General features: G+C 39.4%; 1 protein-coding gene across 1 annotated transcript; it reads right to left on the bottom strand.

Annotated features, from left to right (window-relative positions):
- Positions 1–847: 847 nt before the first annotated feature.
- Positions 848–17751, bottom strand: smarcd1 (SWI/SNF related, matrix associated, actin dependent regulator of chromatin, subfamily d, member 1). Its single transcript, XM_044349798.1, has 13 exons — positions 17535–17751; positions 13652–13827; positions 12555–12597; positions 11706–11828; positions 9660–9782; positions 8903–9019; positions 8478–8579; positions 8197–8358; positions 6835–6932; positions 6436–6571; positions 4235–4357; positions 3414–3515; positions 848–2496 (listed from the first exon to the last, which is right to left on the bottom strand). Exons 1-13 carry the CDS (start codon positions 17718–17720, stop codon positions 2443–2445), a joined length of 1545 nt encoding a protein of 514 aa, XP_044205733.1. The 5' UTR covers positions 17721–17751; the 3' UTR covers positions 848–2442.
- Positions 17752–18488: the final 737 nt, after the last annotated feature.

The following is an 18488-nucleotide window of genomic DNA, read 5'->3' on the forward strand; positions in this document are numbered from 1 at the left end:
TTTTCTCTCTCTCTCACATAGAAGAAAAAGGATAAAGATACAAATGCGTTACAGCCTTTTTTCACACAGTGACATCCTGAATAATAGGTTCACAGTGTTACTGCAGGAAATAAAGTACTGACCCCTAAAACACGTGCCAATCTGAAGTTGAAAGGATTAGTCGATTAATTGATTTTTTGATCAACACAAAAGTAATCATAACAAGTTTGATAATCATTTTTCAAACCCAAATGCATCTGGTTCCAGCTTCTTAATTTTAAGAATTTGCTGGTTTTCTTTGTCTAATGTGACAGTGAAGTTCATGGGTTAACTAGGTTTTAGACGAAACATTTGCAGACATCATATTGAGTTTTAGGACATTTTTATGGGCATCTTTATTATTATTTTTTTTCCTGAAATTTTAGACACATGAATAATCAATTGAGAAAATAACTTCCAGATTAATAGTTACTGAAAATAATAGTTGTAGTTCAATTATAATCCTTACAAAGAAATATTCAAGCAGTCTTTCATTACAGAGGTTAGGTACAGTCACTGACCCTAGAGCTGCAATGATTAGTCCATCAACAGCAAATTAATCACCAACTTTGATAATTAATAGTTTTGAGTCATTTTTTAAGATTTCCAAATTCCAGCTTCTCAAATACTAATGTTTTCTGGTTCCTTTAGTCTTCTATGTAAGTAAACTAAATTTTCAGATTTTTTTTTTTGATTAAACGATTAACGGAGAAGATAATTGCAAGATTTAATAGCTGCAGCCCAAATATAATAAACAGAAATAGTAAAGCAGTGTTTCATTATGCAAACAAACAAAGTTACAGACACAGACAGAAACTTGCAGACAGCATAGTTTTACATATCCTTTATTATAACATAATAAGAACATACAGAAAAATAGGTTTGGTCCATGAAAAAGTCTGCAGATTCAAATAATACTACAGTCCAGTACCCCCCCACCCCCACCCCCACCCCACCCCCCAGTGTTGTGTTTTACACCCCCCACACTCATTTCAAAATCTTGTACCTGTCCCGAACCCACATTAGTGTATTCTTGGAATTCATGAAATGCACACACGCAGAAGTTTCAGCCAGGACACTCATATTTACCTTAAACAGGGAAACAACCATTTAACTCAAAAAACAAAAAAAAGGTGTCAGTTCTTCAGCCAGCGTGCGAAGAAGCTACGACTCTTTAAATCTGCTCTCTCACGTGTGAGACTGAGCTTGTTCAAGTGTTTATGGCTTCTCTGCACATTACCAAGATACACAAAACTAAAAAAAAAAGGCAGGATTCAACTCTTCCCCAGCTCGCAGGGCAACATGAACGTGTTGTCGCCCTGCGGAGCGGCGGTTCGTCAAACGTGGCTGCCGTCTTTATGTCTTGTAGAGCTAAATCACCAAGCTCGAAGAGCGAGGGCTGATTAATATAAATACTGGTTTCAACTATCTGAGCATAGACAAAGAGTTAAGAAAAAGATTTGCCAGGATAAGAGATACAATTTTACTTCACATCCATCTTCAGTTTTTTTCTGCTCAGTATTTACAAAACTATATAGACTAGAGGTACTCATACTAGCTACTTCCTTGATAATCTGTACTAGTTAACAAGACAAGTACTGATATAATACATATTTTTAAAACAAGGATCAATGATTATAACAAAAAAGAGGAAAAGAAAAACTTCATACTGGCACCCTTAACAAAATCGTTTTGCCACAGCGATGTATATTCTGTCCTGATTGAGCTTTTAAACCTTAAAATGTCTCGTTCTCTCGTACAGACTCGTGGCACAAAATGTCAAAACAAACCGATGAGAAGTTTTAAGACAAAGTGACATGAAGAGCCAATATGCAGCAAAGTGGCCTGATTGATTACAAACACAATCACGATCAATATTTAACTGAATGGGCGAGCATCTGGAGGCTGGGCCGGGAGTGTAAAATGTAAATTTACTTTCCAAAACGGGGAACAAAGAACGATGGCACAATCAACACATTCCTGCTGATTTAAGATATTTTTAGTTCCTGGGGACAAAATACATTAAAAAGTTGCCACGTACAGTCTGCTCTCCCTCTGCTTTTCATTTTGTGTACAATCTGTACTTTTGTGTGGGCACAATGTATCAAAATGAAAGGAATGCTTCCAGGTAAGTCTTACACATGCAAGTGAAAATACATTGTGCTCAAGGAGCTCTGGTGTGAGGGGAGGAAAAAAAAAAAAAAAGAATCATATAAAAAAAAGTGGAAGTAGCAACCAAACTGCAATAGTAGCCGAGCTGCAGGGTGCAGATAAAAAAATTTGACATCCTATATAGCGGTAAAGCCATCTAGCATCTATGTCTCTAAGTTTGTCAGAAAACTCTGGGAGGAATTCATTTTGAACATCCCACACACGCACACACATCAGTCGTCTCTCCCGCCTGCAGCCTTTGGACACATTTCTTTAGGTGTTCCTGATGCCGAGCGCCTGCTCCAGCTCCTGTCGTCTCTGCTGGACCTGAAAGACATTTTCGCACAAAGAGGATTTAATCTCCACGAGAACACTGCGATTAAAACTCTCAAGGTCTACAATGGAAATGATAAAAAAGCAGACTGTTCACCAAGGCTGTACGCGCTGACAACGGGTGGAGAAAAAAACTTAAATACAAAAAGGAGAAAATATCAGAAGATCAACATCCTCTCTACTTTCTCCTGAGGAATTATCATGCTGTGTACATGGATCATCACATTTATTAAATACAGGAAACTGTTAAAAACAGGAAATGAAAGCAAATCAAAAATGGGGAAATTGGAAATTATGATCAACGCAAACTTATAACTGTACAGCTGACGGTGGACGGAAGCTAAAGATGATCATGTTGAGGAAACTGAACAGATAATCTGCAGCTCAAAATCAGTTCGCTTTTAAAATTTGGGTCAATTATGGATAAATTCTGAAACTATGATGCTGTTTTTTTGTTCTCAACAGCTTTGAATTCGCTACTGCTCCGATTCACATCTGACGGGCTTCGTCTCCATAGTAACGTAGCCGAGGCTCATAGGTATTGAAAGTATTTTGAGCTGTCCGCCGTTCCAAAATGACGGACAAGACACGATTTCTCAGAAACGAAAAGGTGAAAAAATTAAAACCATTGGCCGTAACTTAAACCTGTAGGATTGTTACATTATCCGTGAGAGTCTTGTGTTTCTACGTGAAGCATCGCTGAAAGAAAAACTTGAAACGGGGGGAAAAACACTTTCAGAACCAGCGGCCTCAAACTCCCCACTTAGCTATTACACTTACAGTTCAAACATGATGAATTGGGGGGGGGGGTTACAAAACCAATGTGGACAGAATTATGGAAGTTACTTCATGAAGATTAAGAATAAGAAAATATAAGAAAAGAAAGAGTAAGGAGAGGACAAACAGATTACCTTGGAGTAGAAGTAGCGACAGACTGCCTCCTGGGCCCATGGCTGGTAGTAGAACTCGGCTCTTCGCTCTTCTTCTGGGTTTGCTACCACATCTGTCATGGTCTGTTTACAGAGAAGGACATAATTAGAAAAAAAAGCCATCTTGACTGATTAAATTAATTTACTCAAGAGCACAAGGGAGGACTCTGGAAGGATAAATAAAGCTAAGAGCAAAGAGGCTGAATCAAAACCCTGACCACAGCTACACCTTTTGTCATAAGGGAGCTTTTTTTTTTTTTTTAAAACATAAGGTTGACTGAGCAGTTTGTGTGGGAGCAGCCAGCGAGCTTTGGTCTGAATTTGTTCAATTTCACAGAGATTCGGTTGAACAAACACTGCAGGTGGGCGACAGCTGGTCAGCAGTTAATCGGCTCACTCAGCGGACAGAAGGGGAGGACGAGCGTGCATTCAGTCAAACATGATATTAAATGTTTCACGCTCTATTTTGACTCTGCCCTGCTGTGGTACACCTGAGTGAGCAGGATGAGCCTTGTGTTTGGATGGAAAGCTTGTGTGCACAATGTCAGCCTACTTATGTAATTAAATTGTCTCTTTCCACTGTTGAACCTTGTATTTAAACCCGAGTCACTGTGACATAGCAAACCCTGGACAGACCGAATGTTAACCTAAAACATGTCTTCAAGACATTTCCAAACCTGGGAACCACTCAGATCTTCTGCTTGTGGGTTTGTTGATGCTTCTTGTTTTTACTTTTTTTCTTTGATATCTCATTCCTGACATGAGATGTTAATGGAGACCTGCTGAGGTCACGACAGACTCACCTTGAGGTCTCTGCACTGGGACTGCAGCCAGTCGTTGATAAAGCCCTGAGGATCTCTAGCAAAACTCAGCATGAACTCTCTCTGGGTCTTCAGCTGGTTGATGGTCTCAATGGTTTCATGGATCTGAGGAGAATGAATTCAAATAATGAAGTAGGTATTAATTAAATCATTAACTGAATGTGATATATTTCATATGATAACCTTACATATAAAACAGCCATGAAGCATTTCTCAGTTTAATGAATATCTTGCCGAGACGATAGAGTGTGTTCACACCTGGCTTGTTTGGAGCAGTTGCTTTGAAACTGGAGGCGTTTCCCCCCCCAAAGATCGATTCGTTTGGACTTATGTAAAAACAACAATCGCGTTCGGCTGCGAGACAAAACAAGCGGGCCGAGATTTCCAAAAAAAAGGGTGATTGCAGTGAGAACACAATCAACTCAACCAACCGAAACAACTGACTCATAACTCTGATTCACACTCCAACACAGCGGCACGTCAGGACGTTGTTTTCTAGTCGCGGTCTAGATTCTCAGTGGAACTGGATATTTTTCTTCATTTAACAGAAACCAGTACGTTATCTACAGAAACACAATGAAACTTATTCGCCACACACCCTGCTAAAAAAGGAAACGAGCTACATGTGTGAAAAAGCCCCGAGACCGCTGGGTGAGAAGTTTCTTTCAAATTAAAAAAAAAAGCAGCTGTGAGAATTTTTTTCTGCAAAATGACATTTACATATGAAAAAAACATCACTGCAGCGATGAGAATGACAACGGCCGGTTGCTTCACCCAACCACTGATGGATTCTCAATATTTCCTTCAGGCTGTTTAACAAGCTTACGACTCGTACTGACTGTTGGGGGTAAAAGGAGAGTCGTCCAGTGACCAGCAGACCCACCTCGGGATGGATCAGGGTCGGATCCACACGTGTAACATAGATCACTTTGTGAAAAAGGTTCCTTTAACTGGCCAACCACAAAAATTATATGCACAATTCTTTAGCCGCACTGCCTGATCAACATCCCCTGACACGAGGATACTGTTTGCCACTGCTTTAATCGTTCAGCACCCTCCAGATTTGAGGGTTTACATCTTACACTGCACTGTAACTTTTATTCCATTTTAGCTTCTTTTAATTTCCAAATTCAACACTTTTTAGATTTATTTAAATGTCTCTTTACATGGCCTTGTGTTGCTTTTATATCGTCTTTGTGCCTTTCATGCTCTATGTAAAGCACTTTGAATTGCCTTGTTGTTGAAATGTGCTAAATAAATAAGCTCGCCTTGCCTTACTGCAGGTCAACATGTCCAGAAAAACTATATTTGGAAAAAAAATGCTGCAGGTTTCCATGTATCTGAGAGTCAAAACACTATACTATCAACGCAGAGACGACTAGGGCAGGTTCTGCAGCAAACTTTTTCCAGATATCAGACCAGCAGGAACAGAGTGTATATCAGTAATCTTCACTAATCCCCACAATAAAGTAACAAAATGAAAGGCGCCTGTAAACTATAAACAAGTTCTCTCTATTTACATAGTTGATTTGTCTCAGAACAAAGACTACACAGGAAGACGTCTAGGGGGAACGGCTCCGGGTCTTATCAATGTGATTACAGCAATCCCAGCCAAGGTAATGGCTGCTAGCAGGAGGTCAAGAAGACCCGACTGACCTCAATGCTTGCTGGATAAAAGGCAATGATACACAAGCAACAATTTGAGAGAGCAGATATGTGTGAAATTGCCCTCAGCGGGCACACAAAAATGGGGAAAAAAAAAAAAAAAAAAACACGACAGTGGTCTCAATGGAACAAGGGTTTGATGAAAAACAGCTCCTTCACATTCGATTTAAATCAACTGTGTTTAAAATGGCTTTAACGCAGTTAGAGCAGATGGAAGTTGTCACATGAACCATTTAGAGACAACTACAGAAAAATAAGTGCTATTTCCATGCACTTGGGGAAAAAACCCCCCCTCGCCCCACCTCTTTTTAAGCGTGACATTTGAGGGAGAGCTAGTTGTTCTACTGTAGGGAGCAATTTAATGGCATAATAGATCAAAACCCCACAAAAAAAAGCACAGAAATACTGCAGGAAACAGGAAATACGACTCCCACTGTGGACAAACTGCCTTTCATTACACATCTCAAGGACAAAGACAAAAACCGAGTGACATCCTGCTGGTGGACCGGTGTCTATACCTTGTTGTCCAGGCCTGCTATTTCCTGCTGACTGGCTGTGGAGAGCAGGAAGGAGTTCATCTGGGTCTTCAGTGTGTCATCCACCTCCACGTCAATGTCATAGCAAGCAGTCTTCTTTTGGTCATTAGGATCCACACTGTTAGAAGAGAACATTATATACAGCACATTTAGTTTTGATGATGTGTGGTCACGGCACCATGGCAGCAGGTAATAAAATCAAAATGCAGAAAAAACAAATCTGGATTTATAAAGTGACCCCACTTCTTACACTGGGGGGAAAATTCTCAATCCACAGTTCAAAAAAACTTGGTGGACGGATTATTTTTTTTAAACACAACTTTCAAATTTTGAGACATTTTCTAGGTGAAGACAGTGTTGTTGTCGTCTTTGTGAAGTTACCTGATCACATGGTTGATGATGATGGGCTCTGGGGGCATCAGGAGTGCATGCAAACGCTGCGGGATCTCAGAGAACTTCATTCGCTGGGTCTCAAAGATCTGCAAAATCAAGTCAACTCTTCATTTATTGCAGCAAGTGCTATTTTGGACACAATACCTGGTGGGTGAATATAATTAAACCTGTAATAATTGATTTTTTTTGGCCACTGGGGCAGCGGAAACACACTGTGAACACAACATCGAAATATTATCACCATAAGTTGATATGACAAATATCAATATTGATATTAACTGTTGCTTATTTACACATCAAGCAGCAACATTAGCTAAACAATGAGTTAAAACTTAGGTTCATCACACCTGCGAGGACCCTCACATTGTAATTTAATATATTGTTATCATAAAAAATATAAATTATAGCCGTTTTATTGAACAGCCTGTTTGTCTTCTGAAGTTCTAGATAAACAGGTGTACACTTTTAGAAAGAGCATCCACCAAATGTAGACTTGACAATCATGTCTTGAAGACAGTTTAGAAATTGAGTTACTATATAAAATAATTTCATCAGGGACAACAGACAGCAATTAACTTCACTATGATGAAAAAGTCTACAGTTTCTGGGCAGGTTGAGTGCACTGAGTTATTTCTCTTTGACTCATTTGTGTATCCTTATGTGTGTTTACACGTTAGTGGTCAATTACATATTTATTGACCACTAACGTTTTAACTCAGCTGCAGCAAACCACCATGCTTTGTTCTGCAGCTCAGCTTCTTACATTATGGTTATTTTTTTACAGTTATTTCTCGTCTGTGCCAACATTTGTTATAATCCGCTCTGTCCTCTTTGTCTTAAGCTGTGTTGCTCTCTGCTGTTACAGTCTGTTGTGGCCTCTCGTTTTTTACCGACTGTGTGGGGAAGAAAGAATTAAAAAGCTAAACTACTTTACTACATTACAAATCATTCTTTTATTTACAAGAAACTGCGAGCTAACCACCGATTTGTTTCATACGTTCACTTAGCAGAAAATTCATCATCAACTTTCCACAATCCTGTGTTTATTTTGGCCCAGTAGAGAAAAAAAAGTTGCACTGGGAAAACACTCAGTGACCCAGAGAGGGAGAGAGAGAGTCTCCATACAAGGACAAAGGGAAGAGAAGAGAGGCGGACTGTATGACACCAAGACCAGGAACCAGGACAACTATGTGACTGTCGATTATTTCACCCTTAAGCACAAAGTGCTGCTTGCAAACACTTAAGATGAAATTATTAAGACTTTTTTAGTGAATTATAAAGTAACAAAATGTACTACTGATGTTTCATTTAAATTTTTAAGGTTTTAATGCATGCTACACAAGGACTCACCTGCTGCAGGTATTTGTCACAGTTGATGAACTCGCGCTCGTGAGGGTCTTGGAGCTTGTGGGTCTTGACGTACTGCCACAGAGCCTGAATGATGACAGGTCTGGTCTGGGTGTGGATACCCAGCATACGAGCCAGCCGGGGGTCCAGCTTGAACTGAGGGGGCTGTTTGGTCGAGAAACCGACAAATATGCAGTCAGACGACCTGGACTCCCTTTTATCTCCGGTAACTGAACAAATGTTTGAGGCGTACTTGGGGAGGCAGGTAAACCCTGAGCACTTACCTGGTAGTCGAGCATGAGCAGGACAGTGCAGCGGACACCCACGTCACCTGGCCTCTTAACCTGGAAACCATCAGTCTCCTGGGTGGTGGCGGTCCTATGCCACTAAAATCATGAAAATACATTAATAACAGGTTCATATGAATCTATAAAACTGATATTCCTCACTTCTCTATGGTTAAGTTTTAATTGTCACTGCAGTAATACACAATTTGATTCATTATTACTAGAGAAATATTGTTAAATCACAAAATTACCATAGAAAAGAAGTAATAAATGGATAGACATTAAATTTTTTAATGCTCAAATGTGTGTTAAAATGCACCAAAGCATGCAAAAAAATAGAAGAAAACAGTTTACTAATGAGAATCTGAAGGCAATAAATGATCGGGGGGGGGAGTAATCAAATACATAAAAAATGGTCTTACTTCCACAAGGTGATTATCTGGACCATACAGATCCTTGTCCAACTCAATCACCAGGGACTTGAAGAAAGAGGAGAACTTCCTTTTCTGTTTAGTGGCTTCATACTTGGACACGGCCGTCTGGAAAGCAAACCGTTGTTATTTGTTATCAGAGATGTGCACACGAGCAATTTTGGACAAGGAAGGATTAAAATAAGATGTGGATTCTTAAGGCCGAAAGGGGACGATATAGACACAAGACCTGCAGAATTTTAAAACTTTTATGAAAACTGAAATGTGGCTATGTACGTTTTTATTGTTACCTTTGCTTTGGATATTATGTCCCGTTTGTTTGTCTGTTTCTTAATTAGCAGGATTTCTCGAAACAGTGTGACATGAACTGCCGTCATTTTAAATGAATCACCGTCCTCCGAATTTTGAAAGCATTTCACTTACAGGTGACAACGAAATGATTCATCTAAATAGCCACAGCTGGGCACAATTCATCCTCGTACAATGCTCTAAGATTTGGGTATATTTGCTTCTAAATATTTTCTATAATTAAAATAGCAAATTTAGACTATGTGCAGCACTCTCTAGATGGTTTGTAGTTGAACAATTACTTTGTTTAAATTTGAAATATGAATCTGTAAAGTATTAAAACTTAATAGTAAAGCCAAGATGCTCTCCTTGCTCCTCTCCTCTGGCAGCCGTGACTAAATATTAACAGGAAACCGTCTCTCAGGAAATTAAACAAACATATTTCTATAATGAATCTTACATCTTCCAGCAGACGCCCCTCGACACGTAGCTCCCACGATGCAACTGTGCCCTCTCCGTCCTCAGCATCAGGCTTTGCGGGGTTGAAGGTGTTGGATATGAAGATCCGGAGCTTTCTCTTTTGCTAGAAAACAATCAGTCAAAAAGAAACTTTAAATTGAAATGTTATCAGTCTCTCAACACAGACTTAATATCTGCCGTGATGATAAGCGCAGATGGGCAAACTTCAGCTTTAAAAACGCAGCTGCTCCTTAAAACCCCAAAGAGTCGAGTTCTGTTTCATTCGATAAAGTCAATCTCGCTCAGGGCAAAGATGAGATAGCACTGCTGGGATCACATGTAGCTTCATTTAAGAGCAGAACGCAGATATTGTGACGGCATTCAATTTATAGAAAGTATAAGGCAGGCATGCTGTCCACCTTCGACATGATGATGTATTTTAGTCCACTGCCACATATAAACAGCCTTTAAAACGAACAGTCTACACTCTATTTTCTATAACAAATGTATTAACTCACTGTGTTGTGAGGCACTTTGGAATAACAAGCCCTCATTACAGTTTTTCTGGATCGCTAAAAACATTAAACCTGATTCTCCGAGCCAAACGCTGAACCCATTTATTGAATCGATCGCTCTCTTGGCAAAACCTTAAACAATTTTCACAGAGTTAGACACAATTTGCAGATCTCATTTAGTCTTTTCTTAACAAAACTCTTAACACATTCTCACTCACTAAAACACACTTTGCACTGTGATGCATAATTATAATCACAGATGGCAAAAGTTAAACACAATTAAATCACAGATGTCATAGCTTACACACACACGACGACTCTAAATTGTTCACACTTGCTAATGATATCATGAAACCAATATAAGTCGGTTCAGAGTGCACAGGCAGCACAGATTGATGGTTGATACCAAACATGGATGGAAACAATCTGAGAGGCAGAGGAGGAAGAATGCGTGTAAGAGGTGGTGGGTGAGGAGGAAGAGGAGGAGGAGGAGACCAAGAACAGTAATTTCAGATCAAATTCGAGCAACTGTGATAGACAGAGACATATTTTTTTGTCATTAAAAGTTTACTGTCTACAGATGTTCCAGTACATCACTATAAAAGGAGACCGACGATGAATGCAATGCGCATGCAACCTTTCCACCATTGACCGCGTCTTCCAGCTTGGTGCAGCCATAAGTAATCGTGTGGTTTTCTACTGTCATGCCACCTTGGGGCCATATAACACCCAACATCTTCTTACATGTCTGGGTGGTCTTCGGGATGTTTTGTTTCAGCATGAGCAGCAGGATCATGAGTGGTGGTTCAACATCAACCAGTTATTCATAAATATTTATTGCCTGACTAGAAACAACATCGCCTGTGATGTAGATAAAGTTCTCTGGCCTGATCCAGCACAAAGACATGATGCTGAGGCCAAATGAATCACTTGTAGGCTTGGATTTTGCAGTTATGCTTACAGTGTACTATAATGTGCTTTTCGTTTACATTTTGTCTTTCACCTTTGGCAGTTCTGTATTTTAACTGTATGCAAATGCTGAATCCTCAGACATTCAATATTGTATCTAAACTGTGTTACTGAGATGTGAGTATTTCTTTTGGAAAATGCATTTACTGCATTATAAACAATAAATATTTTTTTCTGGAGCTACAAGCCCTGAACACTGCGTTTTCCATTTTTTGACGTAGTGTGTAATGAATGTTCAATAGTGTTTATATTTTGACTGGCTGAGTGTATGATCTGAAAACATTGTTTGATTTTGAGCACAGATAAAACTGTTTCGAGACGACTGTTTGATTTTACAAAAAGAGTCAGAGGTTTTGTGAACATAGTTTGAAAATTGGGTTTTTTGTGTTTACAGTTTTGAGAAAAGGGTGGACGGCTTCAATAAATGAGTCTTGGCAATTATGAAAAACTGAAAATTACCTTTAAATACCCAGTTATAGAAAGCATGTAAGCCCTGCAGTTCTAAACAGCTTTAAAATGAATGATTAAAGGAGCAACAGGAATGAAAACTAAGTGAAACAAACCTTAATAGGTCTCTTGAGGGCCTCCTGAATGTCCAGCCTCTTGCGCATGATGGTCTGGTCCAGCTTCCTCTCAAAAGCCAGTAGATCCATATAAGCCTGAGACTCTGGGACCAGTTCCCTGATCTGAGACAGAACAAAGTAAACAATGGTGACCACTAGTGTAATATCTAACCAGCTGAACAGTGTACGCTCAGGAGCACGTCGTCAGTTTTGGCCTGTACATAATGTAAGAGGTTGTCGCTGCGAGAATGTGTCAGCAAGCAACCGTAATCGCTCGAATAACTTCTACAAAATAATTTCAAAATTCAGTGATTGCAATGAATACCAGGTGTTATAGGAATTAACAAAAACACTTCAGCATGACTGTAAACAAAATATATTTCTCCAATACATAATATATTCATCCAATATTGGGCGCATTTGAAAGATTCAAAGACATTGCACAGAAAGAATTCAAATTTTACCCAACATGCTCAATTATAATGGAAAACAATTTCCATCTCTATACAGTCAAAAATAAAAGGTTACAACAATATCAACTATCAGGGTGATTTGATGTGTGGAAGAAGTGCAAGATGAACTTAATGAAGGAGTTCATGAACTTAGTTGAGGAGTTGTAATACAGGGATTTTTTTATTTTTTTTCTAATCTGATTTGTCAAGATTTTCAAACATTAACACCACCACAGTCTTCATCCATCCAGTTGAAACAGGGTCCTTTAAAGACTAATTTTTCTTTGTTAAGAGCCACACCTGAATAAAAATTCAAACAGACTAGCAAATGTAATCTCTCCTATTTCAAGGCCAGAGTTAATGAATTCCCATGCACCATTGTTTGCTTAATACTCACCCTCTGAGGTAGAATTTTATCAGCCATCTTCTTCTTCTTTGTGCTGTAAAAAAAAAAAAAAAAAAAAAAAAAACAAATTATGAAAACAAGATAAGTTTGACGTGTGCGGCAGAGCGGCTCTGTACATCGTCACAAAAATACAAAATGAGCCAGTTAAATTGTTCAGTCTTTATATTTCGGATTATACACGATACCTGGATCATACAACCCAAATGTATACAGAGACACACAGAGAGCAATACTGCATTAACACAATCTCAATGATTCAGTCCCAGGTCTAGAGGGCTCATGCAGAGGATCACACAGGTCCAATGACAAATGTTGCAATGATTTATTACAACGAGCACTATCATTAAACGATGGCGGATGAGCACGGGATGAAATTTTATATATGAAAATATTACAGACGCTTATTATTGGGCTCAACCATGCACGTACATGCACTGTCTTCAAGTTCAGTTTAGTTTCTCTCTCTCACCATTTCACACCCCCCCCCCGCCCGCCCCTCTTTTAAGACTAGTTGAGTAGACCATCAAATACATTTCATTTAAATGTCAATAATATTAAACAAAACTTCTTTTCCAAAATCTTTTTCCGTGTTTTTTCACCCACCTAATCTGTTAGGTAAATTGACTTTGAGAGTCAAACAAAATATTAACTTTTAGCTCCCACTGACCCAAGCTGAAGCAGTTTTTTGTTAAGTTTAAAGCTATTGAATGTGGCTTATTTTCAGTTAATTCTACTGTAAGTTCTCTGTAAAACTTTCTAGTTTTCTTTACATTAAAAAAGGCCATGTAATTTATTTTCCCTGTGGAATGAGAAGTAAAAAAACAGATTTCCAATACCAAACATTATTTTGGGCAGCAGTGATAAAAATTCTTGAGCGGAGCGTGTGTGTGTGTGTAGGATTAAAAATACCAGACCCCTGCAGACCTCTGATCACAATCACAACACCAACTTCTGCTCTCGCTTCAAGCTGGATGACTTTTCATATAACGATGGATATAATTAAAGTTTAGCTCTAAGGATTGATCTTCTGTTTGAAATGAGGCAGCTCTGCTGGATGGGGGGGCGGGGGGGGGGGGGGGAGGACTTACTGCTGGTTACGGTTCTGCTGCTGAACCTGCTGAATCTGTTGGGGGGCGGGCCTTTTGCGTGATGGGTCCATCACACCAGGCATCCCGGGGCGAGACACAGGGCTGTTGCCGTATCCTGGTGGGCCCATGGCTGGTCCTTGCGGGGTCATACGGCTAGATGGAGGCATGCCCGGTCTCTGCATAGAAAAGATAGTAAAAATTACATTTTTTTAAAAAATAAATCATATGAAAAAAACATTCACCTGGCAGTAGTTTTCCATTTCACAAGTCACTTCACAGCCCTCGAGTCTGGAATACAGAGATACTTCAGTGCTTCCATTGAAGTTTTACACATGCTGGTAAATACCATTTCTACTTTCATTCCCAGGCTTATTCAAAGTACAGGAATATGGTCTGTGCACCGCTTTACGCTTTTTATTTATACTTTTATACAGTAGTTGTAGGTGTGTTGTGCTCAGATTTTCTCAAAATTTAATTTTTTGTCCACCAGCCAAATGGCTAGTGAATGTTCAACTGTTACCAGCCACTCAATAGACTACCATTGTCTTTTTTGGCTGGTGAGTGAAGCAAATTTACCAGCCACTTGCATATTTAACCAGCATTTGGCTGGTGGCTGGTGCTACTTTTGTGCCCAAGTTGTGCTACATCGTGCTCTCAGATTTGCCTCTTTTGCTTCTGTTCAAGGATCCGCTCTAACAGTTGCTGCACTGCAAAAACTGACCTAATTTTGTAATTATATATCATTATATTCCATCCCCATGCAGATGCTCCAAACAACCTGGAGAGGGTCACTTGGATACAATCCCTCACCGACTTACAATCACAGCTATTTGTGCACCACCTATGCACTCCCACTGCAGCTCAATACAGTTTAATTAATGCTTCACCAAATAAGTGCTGTAGTAATAAAGTAACTGTGAGCCCTGTCAAAAAACATGATTCAAAAGGAGGCATTAATGTGTGTAAACAGGTCTACACATCAGACGTGATGCAAGTTCATCTTAATTCAGTGACATTTGTGGACATCATCTTGCCTTCAACAAATACTAACGATCAGGTAAGCTAAACTTACGGCTGCAATTTGGTGAACAAAAAGGAGGCAATGTTTCTAGGTTACTGTCTGGATTCATGAATTGCTGTGCATCTACAAAAAGAAAAACACCAAAAGCACCTCCATTTTAGTAAAGACAGATGAATCACCAAGGTTATTGTGTGCGACGAACGCTGCCAGTGCAGAAATGTTGACATAAAATGTAGCAAAGCATTAGCTGTGCATTGCTTGATGTAAATGCATTGATTCTAAACTAAGTAAAACATATTTCTGCATTAAGACACAAGTACAAGAAAGACCAAATACTTTTTGCTTTTTTAAAATCATCAAATCCACTTACTCTGATATGAGGCAAGAGACTAGAAAGCTACCAGAAAAACATAGCAACAACTTGCATGCCGGCTAATCACACAGGTTAATATGTGAACAGCAAGTGCTGCCAACTCACCACGCCATGCACTAAGAACTCAAACAGGCGACTTCTTGTATCTGACAGCATGAGTGCAGCAGGTGAGAACAGCAGACAAATCACTGACTGCAGCTTTCCTTCCAGCATCCAGCCCAACAAATGAGGCAGATGAAGGCAAAACGAACTCTTCCCTGAGCTTACGATGGAAGGCTGATGGGAGGAAGAGTGCCGGACATTGACCTGTCCACAATACAAGCTAGATGAGCGCGCTCTGCCTTTTCCACATGGTGCAGTGTGGGCAGAAAGGAACTGCATGTCGATCATTTAATGCTCTTTACACTATACATCAGTACAACCTTGGTTTACTGAGAACAACTGGAGTTCTGCAGTATTCAGGGTAGGAAGACTCTTTGACCATGTTGTAGAAGGCTGCTTGTGCGAGTGAAAGCTGTCAAGGACGCTCAAGAAAAAAAGATATAACATCCTTTCACAGAATTGTGATTCAGGTTGCTTGTAGCTAAGCAGCAAGCACTTCAACTGCTGTGGAACAGCAAGAAATTACTTATAATTTTCTATCTATTTAAAATAGAAAAACACAAATGTGCCACTGTAAGAAACAGCATATTACATGGAGATCTACCCATTATCCAATGCAATATTGGAAAATACAGGTCCACAAGTCAGAACATTAAGTTATAATCTGGTGCTGTTTATTGACATATTTACAAACAGATTTTGCAACAACAGTAACCACACAGTACTATTTGCAACCCAGGTCTTAGTGCATTCACACATATGGATGGAGAACAATAAGCAATTCAAAAACATCAAGTCATACAATTTGTAAATATTCAGGATTTAAAGTCCCTAGAACAGCCCAGACAAATTAAACACTATATTATATTTAGAGCTTAAATAATTAGTGGTTCAATAGAAATTCTTGATTATTATCTTGACTGTCCAGGTCATTTTTCAAGCAAAAATGCCAAACATTCGCTTATTCTAGTTTCACAATTGTCAGGCTGCAATTGTGTCTTATTAGTAGTGTTAGTAATAGTGTGAATATCTGAATATATTTATGTTTTGGACTATTGGTCAAACAAAACAAGCAATCTGAAGACCTCACTATAGGCCGACTTCAAGGTGGAGGGCATTTAAATGAGCGTTTCTCACTGTTTTCTGACATTTTATTGACTACACTGATAATGATACATATTAATTGCGGTCCTAGTTATAAGAAGAGCGGTGTGACAAATCCTTGAATGCATTTGCTACAGGATGGCAGGACCTCCACAGGTGCTGCCATTCCTAATTGGCAAGACAGACAGCTATTATAAAAGTATCTACCCCTCTGATCATGCATTTTCTACTTTATATAACACCTTCATTTTCTATTTTCACATTTTGTGTTAAGACAGTACCTATTTAGCATCAGACTGTGCTTGCTGACCACATACTTTATGGTAAATTGTGTTATTTTACACTGAACTACACTGGGTAGAGCTGAGCACAACACACATTACCTGGATGGACAAACAGGACTACTGATTAAAGGGTGAAGCAGCTCTTTCAAAAAGACTGATCACAACTTAATAACCAATAAATTCCTGATACCTTAAAGCTCTTGATTTTTTTTTCCTAATCAGACGGGATTCCCTGGGCTAATAGTTTAAATGTGCAATAACAACACGTTTCTTGCACAGTGAATGTTTGAAAAGCCGCCCCCCCAATAATAATTAATTTGAGCAACCAACCAGGTCACCTAACTTCTAACATCTGTTGTGTAAGCAGCTTTCACATCCAGGTGATAGTAGCATTACCAGAACTAGACACAGATTTTACCTCAACAAGCTGGAAAACATCAACTTCATCCCCTATAAACACACACACACAGCGTGCAGTCTGGTGCTAGTTTGAGCCTCTGCTGTTTTCATTGTTTTTACATTTGAAAATGTACAAACATTAGCTGCAGGCGATTCATTCATTAGTGAACGAGGCACGTTACTTAACCACAGCTAACTTTTATATTTTATCAAGCTTGAACTATCTAAACGTATAACATAGAAGGCTCATTTGTTTAACTTTACACAGTTTGGAAAAGTACTCACAACCCGCATAACGTTATTTCAGCTATTAAACTGTATGAAAGCACAGTTAACTAGCGGCGTTAGCATGCTAAGCTAGCTGGCTACCGTAACTAACTAGCTAAATGTTAGCGGGCGGGAGGTTTAACAGATTCAAACAACAAACAAACTCTGATAGTGATTAAAGTGAGCGGTTAAAACGTCTCTGAAGCCACTTTTCGATGGGGCAACCAGCTCGTTTGAGCCGTGGCCCGAAGGTTAACGTTAGCCACCAGTGACAAAGCAGCGGTGAGAGGCTTTGTTCTAGCGGGCGAGCTAAAAGACGGAGCGATATCTCACCGGGTAGCCGGGCCCGGGCATCGGGGAGCGGTACATGTGGTTCTGCGCCGCCGACGAGGGTACCATCCTCCCAGAGGGAGTCCCGGGGCCCATGCCTGGTCCTGCACCCGGTACCGGAGGTCCAGGTCCCATTGCTCCGCCACCACCTCCAGTTGGTGCTGACTGAAACCCCCCTCTGGCCGCCATCTCCTCTCTGAATGTCGCCGCCGGACGGTGGATGCACGGAACTACCGCGAGAGCGAGAACTGCGATTTGGGTGGTGTTCACGGTGCCACAGCGACCCCAGCGGTGTGTTTGAGGTACTGCACCGAAAAACAGTAATTACAGACAGTGGTGAAGGAAGGAAAGAGGAAATATTATTATATTATATTATTATAATATATGTTATTTTATCTATTGTGTCAAATCGTCATCTGAAAAGTAACTAAAGCTGTCAAACAAATGTAGTGTAGTAGAAAGTACAATACTTCCCTCCGAAATTTGGTGGACTGGAAGTATAAAGCAGCATACAATGGAAATACTCAAGTAAAGTACAAGTACCTCAAAATTGTACTTAAGTACAGTACTTGAGTAAATGTACTTACTGTAGTCACTTTCCACCACTGATTACAGAATGTGTATTTGCTTATATTGTAAATTCAATAAAACATGAATCATTAAAATACACCTCTTGTTGTTTATACTCTTATCTATTACTATTGCTTTTACTAGTTTAAATATTTCTTTTTTTCCTTTCCTGCATTGTTGAGGAGCTAAAAGATTTTTACTCTCTTATACTTGTGTAATGAGACGTAACAATAATATATGTAAGGTATACTTTATCTTTTTACTCTGCTATCTGCACTTTTTAAAAACATACTAAGATCTTTTATTGCAAATCAAATTGAATATAAGATATAAACATATTACTGAAACAACATAGTTTACCTTCAAAGAAACAAACATCACAAAGTT

The sequence above is a fragment of the Thunnus albacares genome, chromosome 4 (assembly GCF_914725855.1).
Source record: "Thunnus albacares chromosome 4, fThuAlb1.1, whole genome shotgun sequence".
In the NCBI taxonomy this organism is placed as follows: domain Eukaryota; kingdom Metazoa; phylum Chordata; class Actinopteri; order Scombriformes; family Scombridae; genus Thunnus; species Thunnus albacares.

Coding starts and splice junctions, on each gene's coding strand:
- smarcd1 (XM_044349798.1), bottom strand. CDS start 17,720: ATGGCGGCCAGAGGGGGGTTTCAGTCAGCACCAACTGGAGGTGGTGGC. Junction 6,572..6,834: donor ATCATCAACCATGTGATCAG/GTAACTTCACAA, acceptor CTCTTCTAACAG/TGTGGATCCTAATGACCAAA. Junction 3,516..4,234: donor CCCAGTGCAGAGACCTCAAG/GTGAGTCTGTCG, acceptor CTCTGTAAACAG/ACCATGACAGATGTGGTAGC.